Here is an 11,604-nt window from a genome sequence, read left to right on the forward strand (position 1 = left end):
TCACATCTATGGATTAAAGGAGCATGTATGGACCCACTGTGCATAGCGTCTTGTATTGAGATACAGTCATGATGTTCTTATAATGATATCACATATTTTATAGTGATATTCAACTAATCTTTTAATACACTCTTAGAAAAAAGGGTTCCAAAAAGGTTTTTCGGCTGTCCCCATAGCAGAACCCTTTGAAGAACCCTTTTTGGTTCCAGGTAGAACTCTTTTGGGTTCCATGTAGAACACTCTGTGGAAAGGGAACAAGGAGCTAAAAAGGGTTATTTAGAGGGTTCTCCTATGGGAACAGTCAAATAAACCTTTTAGGTTGTAGATAGGACCTTCTTTCTAAGAGTGTATGTATGTGTGTCTACCTGGTGTGTCCCTATAGACCTTGCTGTCTCTGGGTGCGTCTCCGGACTATAAGGACCGGCGGGGGCTGACTCCGCTCTACCACACTGTGCTGACAGGGGGCGACACCTCCTGCTGTGAGACCCTGCTCCACCACCGCGCCAAGCTGGCCGTCAGGGACGAGAACGGCTGGGATGAGACACACCAGGTAGGTTGAGGTGGAAGTCTGTGTTTGTGTGTTTTTGTCTGGTTTAGTCTGTGTTCAAGTGTCTATGTCCATTAGCGTTTCACTGTGTTTGTGTGTGTATAGGTTTGTGTGTGTGTATTTGTGTTAATGTCAGTGTGTAAATGTCATCTCTATATTTATGTTATCCATTCATGTCACGGTACGCCTCCCTTACCCTGATGTGTCTCTCCTTCTACTCACCCCCTGTACCCTCTAACCCATGATGAGGCCCGTCTCTCACCCCCCTGTACCCTCTAACCCATGATGAGGCCCGTCTCTCACCCCCCTGTACCCTCTAACCCATGATGAGGCCCGTCTCTCACCCCCCTGTACCCTCTAACCCATGATGAGACCTGTCTCTCATCTCCCTGTACCCTCTAACCCATGATGAGGCCCGTCTCTCAACCCCTGTACCCCTCTAACCCATGATGAGGCCCGTCTCTCACCCCCCTGTACCCTTCTAACCCATGACGAGGCCCGTCTCTCACCCCCCCTGTACCCTTCTAACCCATGATTAGGCCCGTTTTTCATCTCCCTGTACCCTCTAACCCATGATGAGGCCCGTTTCTCATCTCCCTGTACCCTCTAACCCATGATGAGGCCCGTTTCTTATCTCCCTGTACCCTCTAACCCATGATGAGGCCTGTCTCTCACCCCCCCTGTACCCTCTAACCCATGATGAGGCCGTCTCTCACCCCCCTGTACCCTCTAACCCATGATGAGGGCCCGTCTCACCCCCCCTGTACCCTCTAACCCATGATGAGGCCTGTCTCTCACCTCCCTTTACCCTCTAACCCATGATGAGGCCCGTCTCTCACCCCCCCTGTACACTCTAACCCATGATGAGACCCGTCTCTCACCCCCCCTGTACACTCTAACCCATGATGAGACCCGTCTCTCACCCCCCCTTGGACCCCTCTAAACCCATGATGAGGCCAGTCTCTTCTCACCCCCTGTACCTCTCTAACCCATGATGAGGCCCTTCCCCCTTGTACCCTCTAACCCCCATGATGAGGCCCTGTCGCATCACCCCCCTTGTAGTACCCTCTAACCCATGATGAGGCCCGTCCTCTTCTCACCCCCCCTGTACCCTCTACTAACCCATGATGAGAGGCCCGTCTCTCACACCCCCTGTACCCTCTACCCATGATGAGGTGCCTGTCTTCTCACCCCCCTGTACCCCTATAACCCATGATGAGGGCCTGTCCTCTCAACCCCCCTGTACCCCTTAACCCATGATGATGCCCGTCTTCCTCACTTCCCTGTACCCGTCTAACCCATGATGATTGATGGCCCGTCTCTCACCCCCCTGTACCACCCTCTAGACCCATGATGAGGCCCGTCTCTCACCCCCCTGGACCCTCTAACCCATGATGAGCCCGTCTCTCACTCCTGTACCCTCTAACCCATGATGAGGCCCGTCTCTCACCCCTGTACCTCTAACCCATGATGAGGCCCGTCTCTCACCCACCTGTACCCTCTAACCCATGATGAGGCCCGTCTCTCACCCCCCCTGTACCTCTCTAACCCATGATGAGGCCTGTCTCTCACCCCCTGTACCCTCTAACCCATGATGAGGCCCGTCTCTCACCCCCTTGTACCCTCTAACCCATGATGAGGCCCGTCTCTCAACCCCTGTACGCCTCTAACCCATGATGAGGCCCATTTCTCACCCCCTTGTACCCTCTAACCCATGATGAGGCCCGTCTCTCACCCCCCTGTACCCTCTAACCCATGATGAGACCCGTCTCTCACCCCCCTGTACCCTCTAACCCATGATGAGGCCCGTCTCTCACCCCCCTGTACCCTCTAACCCATGATGAGGCCCGTCTCTCATCTCCCTGTAACCCTCTACCTAGGATAGGGCCCGTCTCTCACCCCCCTGTACCCTCTAACCCATGATGAGGCCCGTCTCTCACCCCCCTGTACCCCCTAACCCATGATGAGGCCCTCTCTCACCCCCCCGTACCCTCTAACCCAGATGAGAACCCGTCTCTCACCCCCCTGTACCCTCTAACCCATGATGAGGCCCGTCTCTCACCTCCCTGTACCCTCTAACCCATGATGAGACCCGTCTCTCACCCCCCTGTACCCCTCTAACCCATGATGAGGCCCGTCTCTCATCTCCCTGTACCCTCTAACCCATGATGAGGCCCGTCTCTCACCCCCCTGTACCCTCTAACCCATGATGAGGCCCGTCTCTCACCCCCCTGTACCCTCTAACCCATGATGAGGCCCGTCTCTCACCCCCCTGTACCCTCTAACCCATGATGAGGCCCGTCTCTCACCCCCCTGTACTCTCTAGCCCATGATGAGGCCCGTCTCTCACCCCCTGTACCCTCTAACCCATGATGAGGCCCGTCTCTCGTCTCCCTGTCACTCCATAGCTCAGGTATGAAGAGGACAGCAGATAGAACCCTGGAGACACACAGGTACTGTACTAACTTCCCCTCCATTTCAATTTTTTTTTCATCCTTTCATCATTATGTCTGTGTGTATTTGTGCTGTTGTCGTTGAGCATTGTCGTTGTGTATCTATGTGCGTATCTATGTGCGTATCTATGTGTGAGAGGCTCTGTAAGTGTGTATTCTCGCTGTTTTCTGATGTTTGTGTTGTTCCTGTTTCTCTCTCTTTTTGACAATGTATAACCCCCCTCTCTCTTTCTCCACTCTTTATTTCCTTGATCTCTATCTCCCTCTTCATTCATTTCTCTTTTCTTCACCTCTGATCGCCTGTCATCCCCCTCTCCCCACCCCTCTCTCTCTCTCTTTCTTTCTATCTCTCTCTCCCCACCTCTCTTTCTCCCCACCCCTCTCTCTCTCTTTCTTTCTATCTCTCTCCCCACCTCTCTTTCTCCCCACCTCTCTCTCTCTCTGTCACTCTCTCTACCCCCCATCTCTCTATCTCTCCCCACCTTTCTCACTCTCTGTCCCCCCACCTCTCTCTCTCTCCCTCCCTCTCTGTGCTCACTCTGCTCTGATCCCAGGCCTGTCAGAATGGCAACGCCCAGCATCTGGAGCACCTTCTTTTTTACGGGGCAGACTCCACTTCCCAGAATGCCTCAGGAAACACTGCCTTGCACGTTTGCGCTTTATACAACAAGGTAGTGCTCTCTAGTAGTGTCATAAACAAACATCAAATAAAGATGACTTTGTAGTTTTGTAATCCAGTATTATAGTTATTTGCTGCTAATTGATTGACATGTATTTTGTCCATACAGGACAGCTGTGCACGAATTCTACTTTACAGGGGAGCCAATAAAGACACAAAGAATAACAGTGGGCAGAACCCATTTCAGGTGATTATACAATACATGGCTGGGCTAATGGAATGATGTATTTGTATGTACATTGCTTGGATGGGGTTGTGTGTGATGAAGTTACTGAAGCAGAAAATGCTATTGGATGAGATGTACCAGTTTTAGTGATTTTGTTCTGTGACGTGTACGAGGGTCCAAGGTGGGAGAATTCTGCCTGACCCCTTGAGCTGGGTTCTCGTACTCTGTCCTCCTTACAAAAGGCCAGCTGAAACAAGGAATATGTGCATACTGTGTGTGTGTGTGCGCGCGAGTGTGTGTGTGGAGGGTGCTGTGAGAACTGTCCCTTACACGGCTAGCGTGTGTGTTTCAGGTGGCTGTCATGTCCGGCCATTTTGAGCTTGGAGAGATTATCAAAAACCATCGGGACACGTATGTAGGTACGTCTGTCTTGTGGCTGTCTGGGAGTTTATGCTCTATGAACGTATGTAGGTACGTCTGTCCTGTGGCTGTCTGGGAGTTTATGCTCTATGAACGTATGTAGGTACGTCTGTCCTGTGGTTGTCTGGGAGTTTATGCTCTATGAATGTATGTAGGTACATGCTGTCCTGTGGCTGTCTGGGAGTTTATGCTCTATGAACGTATGTAGGTACGTCTGTCCTGTGGCTGTCTGGGAGTTTATGCTCTATGAACGTATGTAGGTACGTCTGTCCTGTGGCTGTCTGGGAGTTTATGCTCTATGAACGTATGTAGGTACGTCTGTCCTGTGGCTGTCTGGGAGTTTATGCTCTATGAACGTATGTAGGTACGTCTGTCCTGTGGCTGTCTGGGAGTTTATGCTCTATGAACGTATGTAGGTACGTGCTGTCCTGTGGCTGTCTGGGAGTTTATGCTCTATGAACGTATGTAGGTACGTCTGTCCTGTGGCTGTCTGGGAGTTTATGCTCTATGAACGTATGTAGGTACGTCTGTCCTGTGGCTGTCTGGGAGTTTATGCTCTATGAACGTATGTAGGTACGTGCTGTCCTGTGGCTGTCTGGGAGTTTATGCTCTATGAACGTATGTAGGTACGTCTGTCCTGTGGCTGTCTGGGAGATTATGCTCTATGAACGTATGTAGGTACGTCTGTCCTGTGGCTGTCTGGGAGTTATGCTCTATGAACGTATGTAGGTACGTGCTGTCCTGTGGCTGTCTGGGAGTTTATGCTCTATGAACGTATGTAGGTACGTCTGTCCTGTGGCTGTCTGGGAGTTTATGCTCTATGAACGTATGTAGGTACGTGCTGTCCTGTGGCTGTCTGGGAGTTTATGCTCTATGAACGTATGTAGGTACGTCTGTCCTGTGGCTGTCTGGGAGTTTATGCTCTATGAACGTATGTAGGTACGTGCTGTCCTGTGGCTGTCTGGGAGTTTATGCTCTTTGAACGTATGTAGGTACGTCTGTCCTGTGGCTGTCTGGGAGTGTATGCTCTATGAACGTATGTAGGTACGTCTGTCCTGTGGCTGTCTGGGAGTTTATGCTCTATGAACGTATGTAGGTACGTGCTGTCCCTGTGGCTGTCTGGGAGTTTATGCTCTTTGAACGTATGTAGGTACGTCTGTCCTGTGGCTGTCTGGGAGTGTATGCTCTATGAACGTATGTAGGTACGTCTGTCCTGTGGCTGTCTGGGAGTTTATGCTCTATGAACGTATGTAGGTACGTGCTGTCCTGTGGCTGTCTGGGAGTTTATGCTCTATGAACGTATGTAGGTACGTGCTGTCCTGTGGCTGTCTAGGAGTTTATGCTCTATGAACGTATGTAGGTACGTCTGTCCTGTGGCTGTCTGGGAGTTTATGCTCTATGAACGTATGTAGGTACGTGCTGTCCTGTGGCTGTCTGGGAGTTTATGCTCTATGAACGTATGTAGGTACGTGCTGTCCTGTGGCTGTCTGGGAGTTTATGCTCTATGAACGTATGTGACAGTATGTGAGAATGGTTCGGCATTCACACGTTTCTTTAAAAACAATGTTGTGCGTAAACACAATATTTATTACATTATTTTGTATGTGTGCCAATCAAACTGGGATATTTCCTGTCCCTGCTATCTGAATGAGTGCTGCAAGTGAACTAAATATGCCTAGTTTATACCTCTCTGTCTCTCTCTCTCTGTCTCTCTCTCTCTCTCTCTCTCTTTCTCTCTCTCTCGCTCTTTCTCTATCTCTCTCTCTCTCTCTCAGTACCTTTTCTTGAGTCTCCCAAATACGCCCCTCAGAGGCGCGAGAGTGTGCCGCGCACCCTGGCGCTGCCCCAGCCTCACCCCTTCCTGCGTGCCAACAGTGATAACAGTATGAACCTGCCTGACTGGATGGCACTGCCCAATACACCAGGCTCCAACATTGTGTCTGTACAGGTAGAGGAAGGAACCTAGCACCTGGACACCTAGTCTGGGAGAACTACTGTACTGTTTCACATCATGTATCATGTAATGTAGCTATGTAGTACATCACTAATATACTGTAGTACATCACCAATATACTGTAGTACATCACTAATATACTGTAGTACATCACCAATATACTGTAGTACATCCCCAATATACTGTAGAACATCACCAATATACTGTAGAACATCACTAATATACTGTAGAACATCACCAATATACCGTAGTACATCACCAATATACTGTAGAACATCACCAATATACTGTAGTACATCACCAATATACTGTAGTACATCACTAATATACTGTAGAACATCACCAATATACTGTAGTACATCACTAATATACTGTAGAACATCACCAATATACTGTAGAACATCACTAATATACTGTAGAAGATCACCAATATACCGTAGTACATCACCAATATACTGTAGAACATCACCAATATACTGTAGTACATCACCAATATACTGTAGTACAACACCAATATACTGTAGGTCATCACCAATATGCTGTAGTACAACACCAATATACTGTAGTACAACACCAATATACTGTAGTACAACACCAATATACTGTAGTACAACACCAATATACTGTAGTGTATTTTTACATTTCCATTTTAGTCATTTAGCAGATGCTCTTATCCAGAGCGACTTAAAGTTAGTACATTCATCTTAAGATAGCTAGGTGGGAAAACCACATACTTTATCACAGACATAGAATACATTTTTCCTCAATAAAGTAGCTATCAGTAGTCAGAGCTAGAATAGGGGGAGGGGTTCCATGAGACCTGAGGTGGCAGAATGGAGTGCTCGCGTTGGGGTGTAGGGTTTCAGCATAGCCTGAAGGTTTGGAGGGGCAGTTCCTCTTGCTGCTCCGTAGGTAAGTTCCATGGTCTTGTAGTGGATGCGAGCTTCAACTGGAAGCCAGTGGAGTGTACGGAGGAGCGGGGGGACATGAGAGAACTTGGGAAGGTTGAAATCTAGGCAGGCTGCAGCATTCTGGATAAATTGCAGTGGTTTGATGGCACAAGCGGGGAGCCCAGCCAACTGAGAGTTGCAGTAGTCCAGACGGGAGAGTGCCTGGATTAAAACCTGCTCCTCTTCCTGTGTGAGGTCGGGTCGTAATGTTGTAGAGCATGAACCTGCTCCTCTTCCTGTGTAAGGTCGGGTCGTAATGTTGTAGAGCATGAACCTGCAGGAGCGAGTCACTGCTTTAATGTTGGCAGAGAATGTCCAGAGTCACGTCAAGGTTCTTTGCACTCTGGGAGGGTGACACTGTGGAGTTGTCAACCATGATGGAGAGCGGACAGGATTTCCCCGTGAGGAAGAGCAGCTCTGTCTTGTCAAGGTTAAGCTTGAGGTGGTGAGCCGACATCCAAGTTGAGATATCTGCCAGGCACGCAGAGGTGCGTGTCACCACCTGGGTGTCAGAAGGGGGGAAGGAGGAAAGTAGTTGAGTGTCATCCGCATAGCATTGATAGGGGAGACCATGTGATGATATGATGGAGCTGAGTGACTTGGTGTATAGAGAGAAGAGGAGAGGGCCTAGAACCGAGCCCTGGGGGACACCAGTAGTGGGAGTATGTGGTGCAGACACAGATCCTCTCCATGTCACCTGGTAGGAGCGACCTGTGTAGGGTTTGAGCATCCAAGAGTGTGCAGAGCCTGAGACTCCCAGCCCTGAGAGGGTGGAGAGGAGGATCTGATGTCAAAGGCAGTGGATAGATCTAGGAGGATGAGAACAGAGGAGAGAGAGTCAGCTTTGGCAGTGCGGAGGACCTCCGTGACACAGAGAAGAGCAGTCTCGGTTGAGTGACCCATCTTGAAGCCTGACTGGTTAGGGTCAAGAAGATCGTCCTGAAAGAGATAACGAGAGGGTTGATCAGAAACAGCATGCTCAAGTGTTTTGGAAAGAAAGGAAAGAAGGGATGCTTTTGACGTCAGATGAGTCGAGAGTTGGTTTCTTGAGGAGGGGAGCGACTTGGGCCATTTTGAAGTCAGAGGGGACGCAGCAACATACTGTAGTACATCACCAATATACTGTAGTACATCACTAATATACTGTAGTACAACACCAATATACTGTAGTACATCACCAATATACTGTAGTACATCACCAATATACTGTAATACAACACCAATATACTGTAGTACATCACCAATATACTGTAGTACATCACCAATATACTGTAGTACATCACCAATATACTGTAGTACAACACCAATATACTGTAGTACATCACCAATAGACTGTAGTACATCACCAATATACTGTAGTACATCACCAATATACTGTAGTACATCACCAATATACTGTAGTACAACACCAATATACTGGTAGTACAAACACCAATATACTGTAAGTACCATCACCAATATACTGTAGTACAACACCATATACTGTAGTACATCACCAATATACTGTAGTACATCACACCAATATACTGTAGTAACAACACCAATATACGTAGTAACAACACCATTGATATACTGTAGGTACAACACCAATATACTGTAGTACATCACCAATATACTGTAGTACAACACCAATATACTGTAGTCACACCATACTTACACATATACTGTAGTAGTACATCACCAATATACTGTATGTACAAACACCAATATACTGGTATACACCCAATATACTTGTAGTACAACCACCAATATACTGTAGTACATCACCAATATACTGTAGTACAACACCATATAACTGTAGTACACCATATACTGTAGTTACAACACCCAATATACTGTAGAGTACATCACCAAATTATTACTGTGTACATAGTAGTCAATCACCAATATACTGTAGTACAACACCAATATACTGTAGTACAACACCAATATACTGTAGTACAACACCAATATACTGTAGTACATCACCAATATACTGTAGTACAACACCAATATACTGTAGTACAACACCAATATACTGTAGTACAACACCAATATACTGTAGTACATCACCAATATACTGTAGTACAACACCAATATACTGTAGTACAACACCAATATACTGTAGTACAACACCAATATACTGTAGTACAGACCACTGAACCGGTGTTGCCCCTTCATCTCTTTCTCTCTCTGTCTCTTTCTGTCTCTCTCTCTCTCTCTGTGTCTCTCTCTCGCTCTCTCTCTCTCTCGCTCTCTCAGGGCTATAAGCATTCAGGTACCATGCGGAGCTCCAGTAGTCCCCGTGGGGCGCGGACTCGCTCCCCGTCCCGAGGGAGAGCAGGGGAAAAGGAGGACAGGAGTCGGCAGAGTCGGAGGCAGGGAGGAAGCGGAGGGGGAGGAGAAGGAGGGGGAGCAGGGGGAGGAGCAGGAGGGTAAGACTGACTATGGTTCTGATAGAACCGTTGATGTGTAGTTCCATTATAGCATGCTCTCTCTCCATCTACAGCAGAGTCAGTTGTCCCTCACTGCTGTGACTCTAAACATGGCACCCAATCCAAACTTGAAAATCTGTATTAATAATTTGCACACAAATCTCCCATCAATAGATGGTTTTCACAAAAGTCCAAATTAGCCATGCAGACCTCAAGTTAGGATTGGGTCTACTGTGCATGAGGGTTGTGTATAGTGTAAGCCTTGTCCGAGCCAGAACGGCCCATTGGGCAGGAGCCTATCTCCTGTTTCTGTAGCGTGAAGGCAGACACTAACCACAAGACCACTGAGTTGGACCAGTACGGAGAAAAAATGTATGAAATGTATGCATTCACTACTGTAAGTCGCTCTGGATAAGAGCGTCTGCTAAAATGACTAAAATGTAAAATGTAAATGTTGGTTGTGTACTGTAATGTATGTGCTGTATGCTGAATGCTGCCCCCCTCTGGCCAGGGCGGGGTCTGTCAGCAGCAATACGGTTACCGCAGCAGGGGGCCAGCGGAGGCGTCTCTACAGCGCCGTCCCAGGACGTGTGTTTGTGGCCACGCGCTCCCACTCTGCCCAGGGAGACAGAGAGATTAGCATCAGCAAGGGAGACAAAGTCAAAGGTGTGTGTGTTTAGTGTGTCTGTGTCAGAGAATGGCTGTGTGACTGTCTGGCTGGGTGTTTTTTCATGTGAATTCAAAGTGTTTTCTAGCCTGGGTGCCAGCCTGATACATTTGCCCAGGAGATGAAATGTTCATGCTGGTACCCAGGCTAGGTTTTTGTCTGCTGATGTGAGGGGTGTATGTCTGAGTATGTCTAGTGGATGTAGTCTACCTGTCTTAATGAGAGTGTAAGGTCCTTGTATGTCCTTGTCTTCAATGTCTGCAGGTATGAATATGTGTGTGTCTGTGAGTGAGTCTAAGGTGTTTCCAGGTATGTATGTCTTGGTGAGTACCTAGAGAGGTTTGCATGCCCGTTTGTGTGTGTTTACATTCCTCTGTGTGTGTTTACATGTTGTGGCTATTTCCTTGTTCTTGTTTGTGTATACTGACTGTGTGAGGTAATTGCTCTGACGCACGACGCTCTTTCCTGTCCCCTCATGCAGTGCTGAGTGTGGGCGAGGGAGGGTTCTGGGAGGGCACGGTTAAGGGACGGACCGGCTGGTTCCCCTCAGACTGCGTAGAGGAAGTGGCAGTCCGTAGCCAGGACAACCGCTCAGGTGAGGCCCTGATCACACACCTGCAGACACACACAGCGTGCCTCTCTCTCTCCCCTCTCATTGGTCAGAAAAACACACACACACTTCCACACTCGGCAGCGCTGGCTGCTACACACAGACACACAGGCATAAAAAACAACACATTTAGCAGGAGGTCTACAGTTAGGTTGTAACACTGGGGAAATACCACTCTAGACTCAGAATGATTAGAGCAGCAGAAGCAAGGTGTGGGTTGACAGGGAAGGAAGGTCCTACACTAGTTGTAGTAGTGGTGTCTGCCCACCACTAAGGCCTTAGGCTGCAGTGGTAAACACAGCTGGTTTGACTGTATGTAGAGACTCAATAGAGAGACGTTTACTGTCGAGGTTCAGGCTGTAGTCTAACAGCAGCGTGTGACTGTAGTGACAGTGTTGGTCAGTGTGGCAGGCAGGCAGGCAGCCATCATGCTGATAACACTGTGGTCGTGTGTTTTAGAGAGCCGCAGTGAGAAAGCCAAGAGACTGTTCCGGCATTACACCGTGGGCTCCTACGACAGCTTCGACGCTCCCAGGTAAGGATGGGGAGACTTTCTCTTTCTCTACAGTGTCATACTCAGAGGTCTACCTGGAAGTCAGTGAGTTGAGTGATCTTGCCCTGGATATGCTTGGGATATGTTGGAGTGAGTTGGGTAGCTATAAGATGGGCTTTGTTAGAGTGATCTACAGTACTGTGTCAACTTGTGTTTGGGACTATGGGTAATATACTGTATATTAACCTCAC

At 48.3% G+C, this 11,604-nt stretch overlaps 1 protein-coding gene across 1 annotated transcript in view; it reads left to right on the top strand.

Moving 5' to 3' along the window:
- The window catches only part of LOC115181651 (SH3 and multiple ankyrin repeat domains protein 1-like), an 18,057-nt gene extending 6,498 nt beyond the window's left edge, over positions 1-11,559 (top strand). The window contains exons 6-14 of the mRNA XM_029743475.1: positions 383-550; positions 3,555-3,671; positions 3,789-3,866; positions 4,198-4,264; positions 6,041-6,213; positions 9,411-9,583; positions 10,095-10,249; positions 10,732-10,845; positions 11,320-11,559. Of these exons, the coding sequence (XP_029599335.1) occupies positions 383-550; positions 3,555-3,671; positions 3,789-3,866; positions 4,198-4,264; positions 6,041-6,213; positions 9,411-9,583; positions 10,095-10,249; positions 10,732-10,845; positions 11,320-11,399 (1,125 nt within the window). The 3' untranslated portion in view covers positions 11,400-11,559. The remainder of the gene's footprint in view (positions 1-382; positions 551-3,554; positions 3,672-3,788; positions 3,867-4,197; positions 4,265-6,040; positions 6,214-9,410; positions 9,584-10,094; positions 10,250-10,731; positions 10,846-11,319) is intronic.
- The last annotated feature ends 45 nt before the right edge of the window (positions 11,560-11,604 follow it).

This window comes from Salmo trutta, unplaced genomic scaffold, assembly GCF_901001165.1.
Source record: "Salmo trutta unplaced genomic scaffold, fSalTru1.1, whole genome shotgun sequence".
Taxonomy (NCBI): domain Eukaryota; kingdom Metazoa; phylum Chordata; class Actinopteri; order Salmoniformes; family Salmonidae; genus Salmo; species Salmo trutta.